The sequence below is a fragment of the Musca domestica genome, unplaced genomic scaffold (assembly GCF_030504385.1).
Source record: "Musca domestica strain aabys unplaced genomic scaffold, Musca_domestica.polishedcontigs.V.1.1 2, whole genome shotgun sequence".
Taxonomy (NCBI): Eukaryota; Metazoa; Arthropoda; class Insecta; order Diptera; family Muscidae; genus Musca; species Musca domestica.
The window spans coordinates 25,466,479-25,487,333 of record NW_026712249.1 but is presented as its reverse complement, the minus strand read 5'-3'; the positions used below and the strand labels follow the sequence as shown (position 1 = coordinate 25,487,333).

Sequence of the window (20,855 nt, the reverse complement as noted above, 5' to 3'; positions counted from 1 at the left end):
ATTTTTTGTCATATTCATGTATATATACCACTAATAATAATTATAATCTGCTTGGTTTGTATATTATAAAAAATTGTGTTTTTTTTTTCAATATAATAATTAATAATACGTGTTTAATGTTTTTTTTTTCTTTTTTTAATTAGTATATAAATTATTACCAACATGTAATATAGTTTCTTTCTATAGTTATGAGAAAACATTTACACAAAAAGCCCTTAAATTAAACAACAATTTACTCTTTTTAAAGTGTTTTTTTTTTATGTTTACAATAATCTTCTTTTTGTTAATTAGACTTTCCTTAAACAATTTAATTTAATTTTGTCAAAACTGGGGTTGTGTGTAGGCAATCAATCATTGTACAAGAGTTTTAAAATACAATACTTTAAAAGCTGATATATATTTAAATTAAAAAAAAAAAAAAACAAATAATAATTGAAGGATAAAACAAAAATAAATAAAATCAATAGATTTTTGATGTACCTCATTTAGGGGATTGTACCTCAATACATTCGACATTGTTGTTAGTATTAAAATTTGTTGAGGAAATTAATATTTCCTTTACAGCTTTTTTCCACACAAAGTCCAGAAAAAATGCAGTGGTGATATTAGGGAATTGCCACACCACATATTCATATATCCTGCATCTAACTCCTGTAAATGTTAAGGTGGCGACTTCGTATCAGACGACATTTTCAATTTTCAATTTATCCCCACAGTCTCTATAAAAGTACTTCCTTAAATCCTAAATAATAAATTTATGACCCTCGTAGAACCAGTTTTCTCTGAGTTATTTCCATTCGCCGTAGTTTCACCAAAATTGATTAAATCCTAGAAAGAATGCGAAATATTCAAATAAAGTTTATTTTGATCAGGTCACCTTTCAAACAATTTGAAATTATTGGATCTAAGAGCCAATAAAACTTCCTGGCCATTCAAGTTTTTAATACCATCTACGATCATACACATAGTATACACCTCATTACCAAAAATGGGGTTCGGAACATGAAACGGGTAAAAAATCGTTCTCTTAAAGTCAAATTTATTTTAGAACAGGCAATTTCATCACTGCTGTTCAATTTCCTTTGCTCCAATTGAAGGCATACTCGTATAATGGTACCATACAATATCCAGTCATATTTTCCACCAGAATTCATTGTAAACTTGCACTTTGTGTACCCCGGATGAAGCAAACATCCTTGTAAAGAGAAATCTACATAGATCACAGTTGTGGTATAGACCCAATATCAGAGTATCTCCCGTTATTGGTTATTTTGACTTACATGACATTTTCAACGTTTCAAAATTTATATTTGGAGTTCGCAATAGGTATAATTTTTTCTGGCACAATAGACATTATACAGGTTGACGTTACTACATAGCCCCCCATACGACGATACCTTTGGATATTCGGTAATAGACTTCGGATACATTTTTTTCAACGGAATTATTTGAAATTTTATATTTGGATTTGATAATGGGTTCTACACAATTTGGCGGAAAATTCTCTTTACAAAACCACGTCCTCATGTATTTCAGTTATTATAATTTTTATGGAATTTTTTGCATTGGCAGTTCGTAATGGATCCATTTTTTCGTAAAAACCTCACATAATATATTTTCAGTTGTATTACTTTTCAAATGGTAGAGGCTGTTAAAGATTGAGCCACTCGAACTTCATTGCAAGTGAGAAACTTGTTATTTTTACACTCTTAGCCTTCAAAATGGCCAAAAATGCGCGTCCTGGAAATAACGGTTCTAGACGCTAGGTGTCTTTGACCTAAATCCGTTTAAGGACGTTTGGAGTCGATCTATGGATATATGCCAATCTTTCCGTCTGGCTATCGGGTGCGCACGGTTACTCTAGTATCCGATTTCGCCAAAAATTTTATCATCAAACTTAGATCGGATTCGGGGATGGAAAACATCATTCCATTCTTGCTGGAAATTTCCACAGAAAAAGGACAAAAAGTTCAATAAAAAATGTATTTTCCTCAAAAGAAAATAAAAGGATCACTTGGTTCCAACGTTGCAAATCCTAATATATGTATTTGTGTATGGTCAGCTCATAACTCTTTTAAGAATTAAATAAAAGTCAAAATGTCAGCACATACCACACCTGGTACCTCCACCTCAAAGGGACAACATTTTGAATAATTATGTCTCTCATAGCATGCGTAACAAGTCAGCGATTCCCTTGATATTTTGAATATCTCAATATTTCCATCAACCATTAAATCGTTAATATGTGATATATTGGTCCACTCCTTTTAGTATCAACCCTTCAAAATTGGATATAAGTGTTCAATTTTTTGAAACTTTGCAGATTTTAATATTTTTTTATCAGTATTCGATGGATTTTGAAAATTAACTACTTCGGAGGATTATTGCTGTTTGTTACAGTGACATAATAATTGAGAAGCCCAATTTTTGGTAATGGATGCTTTTGCTGTGTGACCTTTTATTATTAAATCTGTGGGCCAAGCAAACAGTAGTTTTTTTTTTTGTTTTGAAAATGCTTTCAACCCAAAAAAAACGTACGTCCTCATCTAAATGGACCTTTACAGACGAACGTACATTTCTTACTTTAATATTTAATAGGTTAAATTTCCATAACTCACACAATTTAGATATCAACCCCTTCTATAACCGGCAAAAATATTGCAGAAAGATTTCAGATGATTTTCTTCAATATATTCTAGGTTCGCACCAGATCTTTGCTTGACAAAAAAATCCAAATCAGAGGGCTGTACCTTAAATTTATTTTATTATTTTTTCAAAGGATGACCGTTTCCATTCCCAACTCTCGCAACAAAATGAAGAAAATATACTTATACCATTGTGGAAGATGATCCAAATTTTCTAAGAATGCTTGTTGGCATGTTAAAAATATCCCTATGTGCTGTGATTTTACCAAACTGGAGTTTCCCTCAAAAACAATTTATTTGGTAAATATTGACCTTTGCAGGTATGGTTTCAAAAGTAGTGAAAGGTCAGACGGACGTGGTCTTATACAAATGTCCTTAAATGGATTACGTTTCAACATCCCTGAATACTCTGGTCATATTCAGAAAAAAGAAACAAGTAGTCAAAGGCTACATTCGACCGGGGCGACCATGTGATACCCAACAACACTATAATATATAATTGGACTTTTTAAATTGTCCAAAGAGACCGTCTCATTCTTTTGATAAATGGTATAAAAGTCAAAGGTCAAAATTAGATGGCGGAGACACCCAGTTAGGACCAAATTCCCGAATAAGATAGAAATAAAATGTCAACCATATTACCTTTAAATCTTGAATTTTGGCTTAGTCAAACTGGATACAGAGTGAGGTGGAATAACTGCATCCAACTTCAGACTGCTGTCATATCCAGGCCACTCGTCCGACAGCTGTTAAAATTATTCCAGTAACAGCTCATTATATTGTTTACAAGCGTACAACAGCATTTTGGAAAGAATTTTTCAGAAAAAATGTTACAAAAAGTTAGCAAGAACTTACTCCGCAACAGGAAGAAAATAGATTCATAAGAGCTACAGATTTGTTTCGCTTGGCTGAAAATGGTGAACTGAACTTCTCCAATGAGAAAACATTCGTAAACAAAAAAATTTATCGTGTTTACCTGCCCAAAGAGGTCAGCTGAAATGTGTACCTTCGGTAGGCCACCAGATCTCAAGCGCCGGCCATGGTGATGGTGTGTGCCGCCATAACAGCCGAGGGTCGCTTTCCGCTCGTATTAATCGACCGTGGTATCAAAATAAATGCCCAATATTATCACGATAACATCCTGTAGGGTGTATTCAAGCCTTGGGCACGCAAACATTTTGGCCGCAGACCTTGGACATTCCAACAGGACTCAGCACTATTGCACTCAGCATGCGCCACCCAAGAATGGTTACAAAATGAGGTTCCTCGCTACGCTTCCAGCGCACAATGGCCACCAAAATCTCCGCATAACAACCCGTTGGACTATTGTGTCGGGAGTATTTTGGAAAGCAAGGTTGGCACTAAAAAATACCAAAGTGTCGATCACCTCAAGCAAGCGCTTCGCCAGAAATGGGACAAATTACCGTAGAGCAACATTCGGTTTCATTGGCCGTTTGAAGGCCACAATTGGTGCCACAGGTGAGCAATTCGCACAAATCTCAACTTATTCTAAAATTTGATGCTATTTCCGACATTTTCTTCATCAAGTTGCATAAATTTAAATTTATTTTTTCTACCAAATGTTCTTTAGTAAAAAATCGCTATATTGTTCTGGAACGTCATACGATATAAAAATTTGGGGCTTAAAATCGTTGATATAAGCGTGCGATATTTTCAAATAGAATGCCATCTATACATCAATTTTAATATTGTTCTTTTGTAGCATGCTTTTAGGCGCAATGATATTAAACAGGTTGCCAGCAAAATGACAAACATACAGGCAAATTCTTTGAAAATTTATATAATGAAATTGTGTGGAGTTCCAAAAACTGGAGGTGACTAAACAACGGTAGCCTGGAAGCAATATACCGATCCGATGGAAATTTTTATAGATTACTATCTTCTTGCAGATGGTGTTATATTCTTTGCATCTCTCATTTGTACGATTATTAACAAAACTCTGTTAACAAAAACGAACCAAGCAGAAACAAAAGAAATGAAAAAAATGAACATGGTTTTAAGTACGTTTTTATATTTTATTTGATTTTGTTTATCTTAAATGGGGGTGTTTTTGTTTTGAATGATTTTTATGTTCTTTGTTTAAAACTACAAATTATGACTTAGTTTAAATTTATAATTTAATATTACACTCAAAGAAAATATGTCGTTAAAAAGGATATTGATTTTATGTTGTTTATCAATTAAATTTCCTAAAAAATACTTATCAACACAATTATGATTGTGAGAAAATAAAATTTACAAATTAGTTGCGAAAAAAACGAAACTCAAAAGTAAACATTCAAAATATTTTTTATGAGATTTGTTTTGCCAATATTATTTATTAAATAATTAACACAAAGAAATGTATTGTATTAAGTGATGTTTTGTTTCATTTAAATTTTTAATTTTTTCTTTTTTAAATACAAATATTTAGTTTTTTTTTTGTTAATATTATTAACTTAACATAAAACAAAAAATTGTTTTTTGTTGTTTTTTTTTTCAATAAATACACAATTTTGTTTGGTTTTTTGTTTTAATATTTGATTTTTGTTTTTTTTTTTCTTTGTCGATTTTTTTTCTCCTCTTTCTTCTCTTCTCTTTACTTTTTCTAATATATATTTTTAATATTCAAATGTATTTTTATTTGGTTTTTGTTTTCTTTTTTGCTTTGTCTATAAACTCCATAAAATGGTCCTTAAGGATGTTTTTGTTGTTGCTTTTTTTTCTCTGTATATATTTCGCTGTGTAATGGCCTTTCTTGTTTTGGTTTTGAGATTCTTTTGGAGAGTTTTGTTTTTACCGCATTCAAGATGTGATGTGGGGAGAGGAGCCTTCAAATTCTCATTTAACCATTTGGCTTCATCTCATGGTCGTCATGGCTTGCTTGCTTATCGTTTAAGAAATGCTTAATAAATTTTCTGTTGTTTTTTTAATTCTCTACTATTTTGGTGCATTTTTTATATATGGCAATTTATAATTACTATTTTTTTGTTTTGTTTTACTGTTGTATGGTTATTGTTTTTTATAAACTAAATATATGTTTAATATATATTTAATTCATTTTTGTTCTGTGGTGAGTTTATTTTTTTGTTAATTTTTGTTTAGCTTTTCTTTTTTTATTTTAATGATTCACTAACATTTCTTAAATTTTCTTTAATATGATAATTTGTTGTTTTTGTTTTTTTCTTTGTATCTTGAACTTCTATCCCCAAGAGGGCGGGACAAAAATTGAATTGGTTTTTTTTTTCAAAAAAATTTTTTGCCTTAAATTTAATTGAATGCTTGTTGTGTTGTTTTTTTGTTATTATATTTTTCATATAATTTTGTTGTGGTGTTGGCGGTGATGTTGTTGTTGTTGTCATTTCATCCGTCTAATGAGAAATTTACTCCAAACGCGCCTTATAGGTGGTCTTCCAGATTTCGGCTAGTGTTACAGCACTATGGAATCGATGGAAAATGCATAGAGGCAGTGTAACACGTTGTATGATGGCCCATGGCACATAACCATAGAAGTCCAATTGAACCTGTTTTTGGAAATTAGAAAAAAAAAAAAAAAATGAAAATTAATAATCTCCTTTAATCTATTAAAAAATTAATGAAAAAGCAACCACAGTGCGGGATTGTCATGATGTAAAGCAATATTTATGAAGATATGTTTGTGTGTGTGTTTGTATGTCATGAAATTTGAAAATCAAAAATTTGCAAAAATTTAATGCGTTTTTTTGTACAAAATCATATTCTTGATATGAATGATCAATGTGTTCACATGATGAATTGTTTGAATGAGAGATTCAACTACATTTTTGCAAATATGTTTTTAAATGTATTTATATAATTTTTTACGCCCTCCACTATCCATAATTTTGAGGAGATATTAAGTTCTTCATTCCGTTTGTAACTCATCGAAGCTAGACCTAACAAAGTATATATATTCTTGATCAACGTAAGTTCTAAGACGATTTAGCTCTGTTCGTCCATCCATCTGTCCGTCTGTTGTAATCATGCTAGAGTCAAAACAAATAAAGATAAAGATGTGAGCAGATCAGTCTTTTGTCTGCAGGCAGGTCAAGTACGAAGATAGGCTATATCGGTCCACCATATCGTATAGCCCCATATAACGTTACCCCCGGTAACGTTACCATCGGTATTTTGATGAGTGTTGAAAATCCACAACAGGAGTTCCTTCTGATTACTTTACCTTTTGGAAGAGTATTGTCTATATAGGTTCACGATATTGTATATCCCCCATATAACGGTACCTCCCTATATTCGGTATTTTCATGATTTCAGCTACATTTTTCAATGGAATTGTATAAAAATCCACACTAGAAATTTTTTCTAAGCACTTCACCCCATGGAAGAGAAATGTCTACATAAGTCCACGATATAGTGTAGCCTCAATGTAACGGTACCCCCCGATATTCGATATTTTGACGATTTTGGGACATTCATTCACCGGAGTAATCTCAAATTTCGTATTTATAATTCGTAATGGGTACTAAAGCCTATGACAAAAATTGCGTATAAAGGCCCACGGGTTCGCATAGCCTCTATATAACGATACCACCCAATATTCGGTATTTAGATGATTTTTGCGGCATTATTCACAGGAGTTGTTTCAAATTTCGTATTTAGAGTTCGTGATGGGAACTATAGTCTATGGCAGAAAATTGTCTATGCAGGTCCAGGTCTTCGTATAGAACCCATATATCAGTTCTACCTTATATTCGGTATTTTGAAAATTTTAGGTACAATATTCACCGAAATTGTTTTCGTACAGCCCCGATATAACGGTATAGCCCCGTATTTTGTATTTTAATGATTATAACCACATTATTCACCTATCCTCACCTTATCCTAACTTTAAAATTGTTCATTTACTTTAATCTGAGAACTCAAATTAATAATAGTAAATACGTATGTCATAATTTTTATATCCTCCACCATTAAATGGTAATATTGTCAGATACCCCAGCATACAATTCAATGTCGATAATAAAATCAGGATAAAAGGAACATTTTTTAGATATATGGATGAAATATGTACTCTTACTTGATATTAGCTATATCGGTCCACGATATCCTCAATGTCGAGATCATCATGACTGTGTCTTTTGAAAAACAATGTAGAACACACTATCAAAGATAGAGCTCTAAAATTTTGCGCAAACATTGATTTTATTCCTAAGAAGTTTGGTATTTTAAATGCAATATATCGGAATATTGATATGGCATCGAATTTTAAACGTAACCACATAACAATTTTTTCTACCACCCGATTTTGGGTATATAGCCCCATTTCCAACCAAATCAACTGAAATTTTATATTTCGGAGTCTAACTAACTCCTCTTAAAAATCAATATCAATAAAGCCGATTTAAGCAAGTATTAGGTTCTCTCCTCGATAAAAAAAATATATTCAGTATAGGTCCATATAAAAATACTTGCTGATTTTAAGTATTTTGTAGGTGTAGGTTTGACCGACAAAACATGTTTAAAAGCTTGAGCCGGTATTCGGAATGATTTATGCTATCAGCATTTGGCCATATACAGGGTGAGACGAAAAAACTGCTACCAACTTCAGACTGCTGTTGTTTCTAAGCCATTCATCCGACAGCTGTTAACTTTATTCCACTGACAGCTCATTATATTGTTTACAAGCGTACAAAAGCATTTTCGTGATAATTTTCCAGAAAAAAGTTATTCCTGATGGAATTCAAGCGTGATAGTGTGATTTCTTAATATTTGGCTGGAAAACCACATGTGGCTATCGTTAGAGAACTCCAGCATTTAAATGTGAATAAATCGTACCATCGCTCGTTACAGTGATACTGGTAGCGTAGCCCGACGTCAAGGAAGTGGACGGAAGAAAACAGCAACATCAGCAGAAATGGTTCGAAATGTAAAGAAGCGACTTGATCGAAACCCGCGTCGCAGTGGCCGAAAAATGGCTCGTGAGCTGAACATATCGCAATATTCCATTCGACAAATAGTAATAATTCCAACAGGACTCAGCACCATCACACTCAGGACGCGCCATCCAAGAATAGTTACAAAATGGGGTTCCTCGCTTCATGTGCATTGAATAATGGCCACCAAAATCTATGGCCAATCCGTTGGACTATTGTGTCTGAAGTATTTTGGAAAGCAAGGTTGGCACTAAAAAATACCAAAGTGTCGATCACCTCAAGCAAGCGCTTCGCCGGGAATGGGCCAAAATAGCGCAGACCAACATTCGAGAAGCGTGTGACGGTTTAATTGGCCGTTTGAGGGCCATAATACGTGCCAAAGGTGACCAATTCGAACAAATCTAAACTTGTTCTAAAATTTGATGTTAATTGTGATATATTTTGCTTTCATTCAGAAAATTAAAAAACAAAAGTCCTAAAATCGGGCGGGGCCGATTTTATGATACCCTACACCACTTTGCTAAGTTAGTTGAGCTCCACATAACAATTAAAACTTTTTATGGGAGAATTCAATCATACACGCTATGATTATAATTATAATTTAAAGTTCAAAGGACTAAACATGCCGAAGCATTTGTATCTTTTAAATTCGAACTTGTATTGCCCATTTGGTGCAAAATTAATTTGAAATCAGATAAAGATATATACGGGAGCTTTATCCAAATCTGAACCGATCTCGATAAAATTTGGCAAAGATATTTCTGAGCCGTATTTGATATATTTCCATGAATATCGTTGTTACGGAGTGCATATTACGGCTGTGGGTAACAAATACAACAAATCGAATGAACAATATATATGGGAGCTATAGCTATATCTGAACCGGTTTTCACCAAATTTGGCATACTACCTTCTAGACTCAATTCGGTCGTATGTGCCAAATTCCATCCCATTTGGGCAAATATTAGACGTTTGGTGCACAATAAATGTAAATCGGACGAAGTTATATATGGGAGCTATATCCAAATCTTAACCGATCTGGATAAAATTTAGCAAAGGTATTTCTGAGCTGCATTTGATATATTTCCCCAAATATTGTTGTTACAGAGTGCATATTACGGCTGCGGAGGACAAAAATAACAAATCGGATGGACAATATATATGGGAGCTATAGCTATATCTGAACCGATTTCGATTAAATTTGGCATACTTATTTTCAGGCCTAATTTGGTTGTATGTGCAAAATTCCATACTATTGGGGCTGATATTACACGTTTGGTGCACAATAAAAGGCAAATCGGACGAAGATATATATGGGAGCTATATCTAAATTTTTACCGATTATCTCCAATTTCAATAAGGTTCGTCCTTGGGTCAAACAAATGTTGTTTGGAAAATGTCACCTCAATCGGATAATAAATACGACCTGCATTTTGTTCACAAGAATACATGGACAGACGGACTGACATGCATAAATCAACTCAGAAAGTGATTCTATGCAGATCATCAAAAGGAACTATGGGTCTATCTCGTTTCATTTTGCCTGTTACAAACAAATGCACAAAGACTTAATACCCTGACCACCTTGTGGTGTAGGGTATAAATATGGCGTTTGACTTTGCCGCAGTTTTTCTTTATTTTACCCTGTAGAGAGAAATTTGAAAATTAGTATTTTACGGTTCATGCTGATATTAGTTCTAAAGGTTTTGGCAATGGAATTGGTTATTGGTCTGTTCCAGATCATATAAGTTGATATTTAGGTTTTGTAGTTACGTTTTTGTTCACCGAAATTCGTTTTTGCAAAGTTCCCTAAACCGGTAGTGCCTCCCATTATTTTAAAGGATTCTCCTGATTTATTTATTTGTCGTTTAGACCGTTGATATGGTCCTCATATTACGTCAACCTCCTAATTTTCATTTTTAGAGGTTTAAAAACATTTTAAAATTGTATTGGCATTTAAGATCGTTGGAAAGAGAAAAATCATTTTCTTTTTGCAAAAATGTAAGTGATGTTCAAATGAATTATGGAAAAAATCTCAACTACTTGGATCAAAAATTCTATATCATCATCTACAGGACGCAAACTGGGGTTCCAAAAAAATATTATTCGAAAAAAAGAAAGAAATAAAAGCAACAACAACAAATTCATTTTAACACACATACGTATATATCTCCATTATAGCCGAATATTGCTCACGTACATATCTACTTACGGGATTGGCGTATACTTTTTGAGCATCAAATGTGTAAATGGCGAACATGGCCACATTGCAGATCAACAAGAAGGTGACAATTTGGCGACCGGGTTTGCTGCGATCATGTTCGGGTAAATGGACGCGGCGTCGTGAAACATCGGCAATGAACAACAATTGTAAAATGACTTGAAGGACAGCGACGGCACTGGTGGTGGTCACCAAGAGGCTGGGTTCATGTTCCAAAACTTTGAGGCTGCCCGAGATGACGGAGAATACGGAATAGGTGAAGAGACCGAAGGCCGAGATACGCAAAAGAATGTCGTTCAGGTTGGATTGTTCTTCGCAACGGAATTTCAGATTCTTGACTCTGTGGGGAGCGAGAGGGAGACAGAAGATATATTATTTATGTTTTTGTCAGGGTTTTTGAATACATTACCTTATAAAACCAATGATTATGGCCAAAATGGCAAATACCATGAGTATACAATGACTGGCATCGGCCAAATAAATGGCCAGCAACGAGAACTGCTGATGACGCACCAAGACGAAGAAGAGTATCAAACATATCAAAGCACCCACCAACAACAATAGACCAAAGAATAAACCTTTCGAGGAGCCAACACAGTCCACACGACCGGAACGGGCCTGTTGAGCCATGGCCACGGCACGACGTGATAGCATCACTTCCAGGCGATGTTCCAAATCGTCGTCATTCATGCGACCGGGATAGCGGCCAATGTGCTTCCACATGACATAGAGGACTACGGCACCAATCAGGGAGTATTCAATGATGAAGGGATACAGGTAGGGGGCCGAATCGTACACAATGGTACCCATGATATCGACACGACCGCAGGCGGTGGAATTCAAGGTGCCCACATTGGAGGACAGGGCGGCCGGGTAGATGTTGTCTAGGTTTTCGAAATTCTCAAAGGTCACAATACTTGCCGCTTCGGGATGGGAAATTCCGGAAAAGGTTTGATAACTATTCTTCATGAGATTGTTAATGAATCCCAATGAGCTTTCGGTGGTCTTATCGGCCAGGGATGATGCAGTGGTGGAAATGGGGATGTCAGTGGTTGTGGTGGTTGAGGTGATGGGTGATGATGGGGTGCTTGACATGAGAGATGAGAAAAATGATGCTACACTGGAGGCTACACTAGAGCTATCAAATGCTGAGCCAGCGGTGGTTGCGGCTGTGGTGCTGGGAGAGGAGGCCAAATGTTCTACGGCAGCTGCCAATGGAGAACCGGTGGAGGAATACAAATTCTGCTGGAAATTATTAAAGGGTAATTCTGTGGTCGTTGTTGTCGCCAATGGTGAGGTGGCTGGCAACGCGGTGGTAGTAGTAGTTGTTGTTGTTGATGTCGATGTTGTCGTCGAGCTGGGTGTTGATGACGAGGTGCCCATGGTTGCCGCCGCCGTGGTACTAGTGATAAACTTCTTCAACTTGCGTGCCACAGTAGTGCTTTGCCATTGATAGCTGGGTGTGGTAAATGCCGGTCTCATTGTGGTGGTGGTGGTCGTGGTACTTGTGGTTGTTGTGAGTGGATCTGCAACCTCATTGGAGCCCATACCCAAGGTTTTCGAGATGCCATCAACAGTTTTGGCCAACATTTTTGAGAGAACACCATTAGTGGTATAGGCATCCTTGGGCAGGAGGTCTTCTCCATCCAATACTTCAAATTCCTCATTGGGTCCGTAATGGGTGCGCAATACAGTGCCGGCATGGCGTAAGGCATGTTGACGTATCGACTGGCCAATTGAGGACTCATTTGGATCGGGATCACGTCGCTGATGATAGAGGGTTATTTCCAAGAGAGATTCCTTAACCAAAGTACGTATCCAGACACAGATATTGGTGGCCACCACATGCATCAGGCCAAAACGGGCAATAACCTTGAAACGGTGGATATTCAACTGTAAACAGTGAGAGGAAGAGAGAGAGCAATAAATAATTATAGTTTGGATAAAATGAATTTTTTCAAATTTATTTTGAGAAAAATTTCCCAACAACAAAGCCATTAGGATGTTCCACATGACCGGAACATACACTCACACCTATTAACTTGACAAAATTAAAAAAAGCCTTCAACAAAAAAGTTTTTAAAGCAAAGCCGTTTTCAAATAAAGAAAATATTTAACAACTCAAAAATGTGATGATTTCAGAGCAAAAATCAAAATCATACCTGGTATGGTGGCCTAGTCTGCGCGGTGATACAGATGGTTTTACAATGACACAAAGGGAAAGGGAAAAGGGGATGCATGAATTAAATTAGCAGCACAGCAAAAATTAATTTCGATTTTCGTTTTGAGTATTGGTTTCTTTTCGTGTGTGTGAGTGGGGAAATGAATAAGTTTATGTGTGTTGTAAGATCCCGGGGGAAAAAGTGATTTTTTTCTTCGAAAAGCATGAATAGTTTCTTATCCGAAATTGCCAAAATATTCTATCCATAGTTCTTTTGTCAAAAATTCGGATTGTAAATATTCACTGGGATACTTTTAAAATAAAAATTGTTTGATTTCCATGAAAATTTTCAAATGAATGAATAGAGATGATGTTGTGTATGTTTTGTGTATTCGGGTATTTTATTGTATTCCAATTAATCGTTTATAATTTGAATGAAGGGAAAGAGAAAATATGAAGTGACGATGATGATAATGATTTGGTAAGCATAAGTGAACATGATTTGAGAATTGTTTTTTTTTAGGATTTAACTAAAGAATGCATTTAACGACTAATTATATTTCACTTCACATTACATAAGTTTATTGACTTAATTGACACACAAAGTTTGGAGTAAAACGCTGACTTGTTTCTTTTGATTATTTACAATATTTAAACCTTATATTAGAAGAAGTGGGTCAAAAAATCTAAAATTCAAATGATATCTTGTGTTGGTAGAGATATTAGATCGTGCCAGATTTGGAAAAAAATCGGATTTTCATTCAACGTTTTACGAGAGTTATAATTATTCAAATTGTTAACCCTTGTGAGGGAGCTTCTAGAAGAAATGAGCCGATATTGTCCATTTTCACACCTGAACTGGCATTGAGGGAAATAATTTTGGATGATTCTTCCTTTACTGTTCCATAAGGTCAATTATTTTTTGTGAAAATTTGGACCATTTGTGGGAGAGGTACCAAAAGTTGTGGACCTACATATATATTATCCATCTCCGAACTCGATTTAAGTTAGATAAAAATATTAGGCGTTGAGAGTTATTGTGCGCAACAGTTAGACAGATAGACCGACGGCTGGACGGACATCTCTATATCGACTCCCAATGTCCTGAAACGGATTAGGTTCAAAGAGACCTGTAATCGTTATTGGAATTGATAGTATGGTCGAAAAAAACATGTAAAAAAGCTGTAAGCTCGGTCAGGCCGAACATCAACACCCTTCAACATTTTGAACGAATTTGGCAATTTTTAAAAAAATAAAATCCGTTAAAAAATTCTCTTAAAATCTTAAAAATACTGAATATAGATGTTATATTAGGGTCTATACGACGACGTAGAACTGTATAGGCAACTTTTGTCATAAGCCATTAAAATATTCAAATACTAAACTTGAAAAAATTTGGTAAATAATGTATCTCAAATCATCAAAATACCGAATATAGGGAGATACCGTTATATTGGGGCTATACGAAGACATGGAACTGCACAGACAATTTTCTTTCATGGGCTGTAGTATAAATTACGAACTTCAAACACCAACTTTAAAACGATTCCTGTGAATAATGTCGCTAAAATCATGAAAATACCGAATATCGGGAGGTATTTGGGGGCTATACGAAGACGTGAGAGAATTTTCTTTCTTAGGCTGTACTATCAATTACGAGCTTTAAATACCAATTTTAAAACATTTCCGGTGAATAATGACGCCTAAACCACCAACATATCTATATTATATATGGGGGCTATACCAAAACGTGAATGTGAAAAGTCCTAATACACATTTCAGTAAAAATTTATCAAATTTTATCAATTTTGTTCGGAAGCTAGAGTGATTTCCACAGACGAATAGACGGAATACCGATATAGAATTTTATGCTGATCAAGAATATATATATTTTTTGTGGGGTCTAAAATGTATATTTCGAAGTGTTACAAAGGGAATGACAAACTTAATATACCCTCCTTACCATGGTGGAAGATATTAAAATATTGGTATGAGTAAAATTTCAAGAAAATCGAAAATTTATATCCAATTTTTGCGAAATCATAAATTCCAAATTCAGCTCAAGTTTCTGGTTAAGAGATATATTTAGATATGTCAAGTTTTTGTTTTTCAAAATCTTAAACCCTATGTGAGGTACCATACACATCACAGCAGATCTGGTGCTAGTAGAAAAAATGGGATTTGTGAAATATTAGGAGATTCACTTCTCCTAATATTTTCGATTTTATGAACGTTTTGGCTATTCACAACTTTTACCCTTGGTGGGGGAGTTACCAGAAGGCATGGTTCGATCTCTACAATCTTTATAACTTATCTTGTGCTGACAGAAATATTGAGATGTACCTAGTGTGAATGGAATCGGATGTTCATTTTGTGTTTTATGAGCTTCACGGATATTCAAAATTTTGATCCTTTTGTGGGTGCGGTATCAGATGGAGTGAACCGACCAGAAAGAATGGTCCGGTCTCTACCTTCTTTACAACGGATCTTATGTTGATAGAAATATTGAGATATTCCCAGTCTGAATGGAATCGGGTGTTGATTTCGCGTTTAATGAGCTTCATGGATATTCCGGGGATGTACCAGAAGGAATGGACCTATATATTCCATATTCACAGCAGATTTAGAGCTAGTAGAAATAATGGAATGTGTGAAATATGAAGGGAAGCTGATGCTTAATTCGGATTTTATAAACGTTTTGGTTATTCAAAATTTTGAATCCTTTGTGGGGAATTTCAGTTTCCGATTTCATTCAGACACATCTCAATATTTCTATCAACATACGATCTGATATAAAAAAGGTAGAGGTCGAACCATTTCTTCTGCTACGGTCCGACCTCTACCTTTTTTATAACAGATCTTATGTTGATAGAAATATTGAGATGCGTCTGAATGAAATCGGAAATCGGTATTAATTTCGCGTTTTATGTGCGTCAAGGATTCTCAAAATGTTGACCCTTTGTGGGGGAGGTACTTGATGGAGTGGAACCGTCTATTTTCGCACCTGACACCGCACCGATGCAAATATTAGGATTTGCTAAATTGGAGCAAAAACAGATTATCCTTTCTCTTTCTGTGCAGTATTTTTTGAGACCTTTTTTAGCATTTGTGGGGGAGGTACCAGAAAGTATGAACCGATATTGCCAAGTTTAGACCAAATCGGATACTTCCTTCGAAAGTTGTCGTGCTCACAAGCCAGCCATCGCTAAATCGACTTCAAGTGTCCTGAAACGGATTTGGTCCAAAGAGACCTAGAGTTAGGATTGTTATTTCAATGAGGCACGGTTTGGCCGCATCAAATGATATGTACCCTTCATATGGCTGAGGGTATAACTAAGAAAATTTAATTTTTTTATATGCCAATGGGGAAGGGGCCAATACAAAGCTCATCAAAATATATCCATATTTGTATGAGATTTAAAGGAATTTTTTTGTAATTGTATAGAGATGCATATTTTCAAAAATAAAATGAAATTTTTTGGAAAGTAGTATTATCCGTAAGGATCGAAAACTTAAAGCAAAAATTCAGCAGATAGATTCAAAGGTTTTTCATGATTTAATAAAAAAACGTCATCGAACATCTTCGAAATGATGTACATTTAATGGAATACAGGACCAAGTAAAATTAATGGTTTAGTAGGTTGATTTGTAAGTAGTTACGATTGTCATTTTTCCTTAGGGGAGTAGTTGCAGGTTTAGTGTTGTATCTGGTATTGAAAATTAACTTTACTGATCACGTTTAGGCATATGCCACAATTTTCCAGTGAATATGATGGAACTTGATATTTTGGGTTCTTAATAGGTATGTTCATCCAGGTACTCTATTTGATATAGATACCTCATGATTTTCGATATTTTTGATTTTCTGCGTTTTTTTTTTTCACAGAAACGTTCTTGTAAAATCCGGTATTGTTTTATAGTTCAAATATTACGGCGCTCCTGATATTTGTTAAAGGATATTTTTAAATATTTATAAGAATAAAACATCTTCGCAAATTTGCTCAACATAGCCCAATATAGCGGTAGCTCCCCAACTCTTAGTATTTGGATGGGCCTAACCACATTTTTTTTAAAAAATGTATTTTTACTGGTTTTGAAATTAAACAAGCCACAGACAGCTGATGTAAAAATAATTTAATTTACCTAACACAGTTTTTTTCTTGTTTTTATCTCAATTTTGAATCACAATAAAAATTTGTATATTTTTCTAATCCTTTAAGAAGGTTAATTACATTTTTATTATAAACCCAATATTGTTTTTATCATTAAATGCATTCTTTTGATTTTACCTTTTTCATTTTGTTTCTTTAAATTTATACACCCATATGGCTTTAAAATTATTCCAAAGAAAATAAGACATAAAATAACGAAAAAAATTTTTTTTCAAACGACATTCGAACTTACTCTGGCATTCATAAAGATGAAATACATTTGCATGAAGGTAAAGATCATCTGCAACAAGGGGTTGACGCCAATCAAAATGTGATGACATGGCGAATCGAAGGGTATTTCGAAGAATGAGCCAAATTCCAAACCAATATAAATCATGGCACCCAAACCAAAAGCTGTTGAGAGAAGAAAGAAATTATTAACGATATATAAGTAATATTAGTTAAAACTTAGTACCCAATAATGAAGAATTCAAAAATTAGTAATATGCGGTATCGGAATTTTATTATATTTTATTTATTTTTTTAAAAATCTAAAAATCTAAATTCTTTCGTTTTGGTGCCTGAGTCATGGATGGAAAAGTTATTACACTGAAACTATTATAAAATATTTTTCACTTCACAAGGACTGGAGAATTCCCTCGGATAATTAAGTACGATTATATTTTCTCTATAGAGAGTCCCTCAACAGGTTTCGGTTGGTAGAATACATTCCAGTGGCCTTCTATGAAGATAATACCTTCTAAAGGTACAAATGCTTTAGGACTGCTTATATAAGATCTCCCATCGATCTCCAAAAAAAAGAAAATTCTTAAAAATAATTTCTTTAAATAAATGATCTATACGTCAACTCCAGATAAAAGATCGTCCAAAGATAGTTTATAGATTGGAAATCTACTTCGGGGTTTAGAGAGTATAGAGGTCTTTTGTAGACCTTCTGAGGGCCTTCTTCTTATGAAAGTCCTTAAGAATGCCTTCTTTCGAGTGAAGATCTTACTAATATATTTTATCAACAGGAGTGAAGAAAGTATTTGATATATGAATTTAATAATGTAGTCCAAAAAGTAACGCCTTAGTACTTTAGTTTTAAATATTTAATTTTCCATCCCTGGTTCTAGTTCAGCTTTCTCTATCATTTTATTCTTTATGATCAGGTAAGCTAAATTAAAATCAACAGCCTTACTCATTATTAAATTCCTCATTTCCACTTACCAATTGCCCCGACACGTAAGAAGAAACTGCCATGTGTCAAATCACTGTGGGTCGTTTTGCGTTTGCGTGAATTTTTTGGTGTTACTGCAACTTCAGCATCAGCTTGAGAGTCCTTATTGATGCAAAGAGGGCAAAAAGGTTACAATTGGAATTAAAAGATTTAATTCATTAGATTATTTGAATAATTTAAAATCCAGAATATATATTTTAAATATAGGATTTACTGAGTTCTAGTGATATGCCATTGGACTAGGTTTTGGGATTAGATGATGTCTGTTTTTGGTTTAGAGTTTGTTTTGTTTGTGTTAGTGATTGATTGTGCGTGTGAGTATGTGAGCATGCAATGTTAATACCATCACCTGTATATTTGTTAAATGTGATTTGGTTTTGATGAAATGCTGAAAAATAGAAAAATTGCTGAGCTATGATATGTAGAGAAAGTGTGTGTGTGATATCTTTCGGTCAAACCCAGTTTGAACTAAGAGGTTTGTTTTTAGCTCTCCTTGTAAAAGACCGATGGACGCTTATATGAACACAAAGTTGTATATCGCCATAAGTTTAGTTAAATTAGATTCTTAAGTCGGCGGAAAAGAATTCATGTTATTAAACATGGTATTTTATGAATACGATGGTAGATAGTTTTAGAAATTGTTGGCAAGCTTTGCAATGTGAAATAAAAGACTAGGCTATATCCTGCTAATCGAACTACTTTTATGTACGACCTGTTAATGAGCACGATCAAATACGAGTAATATGCTTTTGCTTTTCAAACGCTATTTTCCTGTTTTGAGAAAGAACATTTTCATCTAGAAAGTTCGCAGAATAAAAATTGAGACGCATGATTTTTGGACTAAAAAATTAGATTTTTTAAACTTATTTTTGTTTCAATTTTTCTCATATCCACATAATATTTGGCGAAAAATGGCGGATTTCTTTGAGAAAGTATTTTTAGGAAAATATACACTTTTTAACAAGAAATTCTGGATATCAGACTTACGAATTTTTCTAGGAGGTTTCCAAAAATTTACCTGCAGAAGAATTTGTGAAAAACGATAAAATCTGTGCAAGAAAAAATATTGTGTGAAAATATTTTTTTTTTAATCCATGATTTTTTTTTTCAGGGATGTGACCTTAAAAATATATTTTTTTTGAAAATTTTTGTTAAGGATCTATTAAAACTCTTCTTAATGGCCAAGTAATCTTTGTAAAATTATACTTACTACATCAAAGACTTTTCCGCCAGTAAAACATTGTAAAATTATTAGAAATCAACGAATCTATGAAAAACCTTGTAAAATCTTATTTAAAAATCCATGATTTTTGTCAAAATCTACCAAAACCAATATTCTTTAATACATCCATGTTTTTTTTGGCCATAAAACTAACAATTTTCATCTTTAAAGTTTTTCTTTAAATCTTAGAATATTTGGTAAAAATTCTTAATGATTTAAAGCAGGGACCTCAACAATCTTCTTTAAAATCATCTACGATTCCTTTTAAGTTTAAAATTCGACATTTGTTGGCCAGATATTGAAGTAAAAAATAAAAAATCCGCGATTTCTGATCAAAATAATTGTTTAACATTTTCTAAATATACTATACTAAAATCCCCGGTTAATATAGTCGATAGGTATCAAAATATATTTAAAATAACAGATTTTGACCAGCAAATCTTTATGTTTTAAATCCCTCGATGTTTGGTCAAAATTTTTACTTTTTCAGAATCCACGGTATTAAGTCAGGGATCTCACAAATTTTCTTTAAAAAATCCGATATTTTCTAAAAATTTAAAGATATCTCTAATTTTGTTTAAACCCTAGAATATTTGGTAAAAATGCTTAAAAAGATAAAATACGATATTTAGGAAGAAACCTCAACAACCTTCGTAAAAAATCACGATATTAAAATAAAAAATAAGAAAAAATCCGCTATTTCTGATCAATCATATCCACGGTTTATATAGTCGATAGGTATTCGGAATATATTTAAAATAATAGTTTTTGATCAGGGAATCTCAATTTTTTTAATCCCCCGATGTTTGGTTCAAATTAATATTTCTTTAGAATTCCTAGGGATCTAACAATTTTTTTTTTTAAATTCCTCGAAAATTTTTTTTGACCTCCACCATGGTGAGGGTATATTAAGTTAGTCATTCCGTTTGTAACAGCTCGAAATATACTTTGTAGACCCCAAAGAGTACACATATTCTTGATCAGCATAAATTCTATTCTGTGGAAATCACTCTAGCACCCGAACAAATTGAAGTATGTTAATAAATTGACTATAGGTTCACGTTAAGTTATAGCCCCCATATAACTGTACCTCCCTATATTCGGTATTTTGGTGATTTTAGCCACATTGTTCACTGAAATTGTTTCAAATTTCGTATGTGAAGTTCGTAATGGGTACAGCAGCCTATGACAGAAAATTGCATATGCGGGTCCAGGCCTTTGTATAGCCGCCACATAACCGTACAACCTTATATTCATTATTTTGAGGATTTAAGCGACATTATTCAACGGATCTGTCTACATTTAT

The 20,855-nt window shown here is 33.9% G+C and overlaps 1 protein-coding gene across 11 annotated transcripts in view; it reads right to left on the bottom strand.

Moving 5' to 3' along the window:
- Positions 1 to 5,122: 5,122 nt before the first annotated feature.
- Positions 5,123 to 20,855, bottom strand: part of LOC101891519 (proton channel OtopLc) — a 153,406-nt gene continuing 137,673 nt past the window's right edge. For 8 of the 11 annotated variants that reach the window (XM_011292651.3, XM_011292652.3, XM_011292654.3 and 5 more), the window contains 5 exons: positions 18,318 to 18,429; positions 17,341 to 17,501; positions 11,185 to 12,668; positions 10,755 to 11,115; positions 5,123 to 6,169 (listed from right to left, as the gene is read on the bottom strand). In XM_011292651.3, coding sequence (XP_011290953.1) covers positions 6,029 to 6,169; positions 10,755 to 11,115; positions 11,185 to 12,668; positions 17,341 to 17,501; positions 18,318 to 18,429 — 2,259 coding nt within the window. In that variant the 3' untranslated portion in view covers positions 5,123 to 6,028. The remainder of the gene's footprint in view (positions 6,170 to 10,754; positions 11,116 to 11,184; positions 12,669 to 17,340; positions 17,502 to 18,317; positions 18,430 to 20,855) is intronic. The other 3 variants (XM_011292653.3, XM_059122020.1, XM_011292659.2) reach the window with 1 other exon arrangement.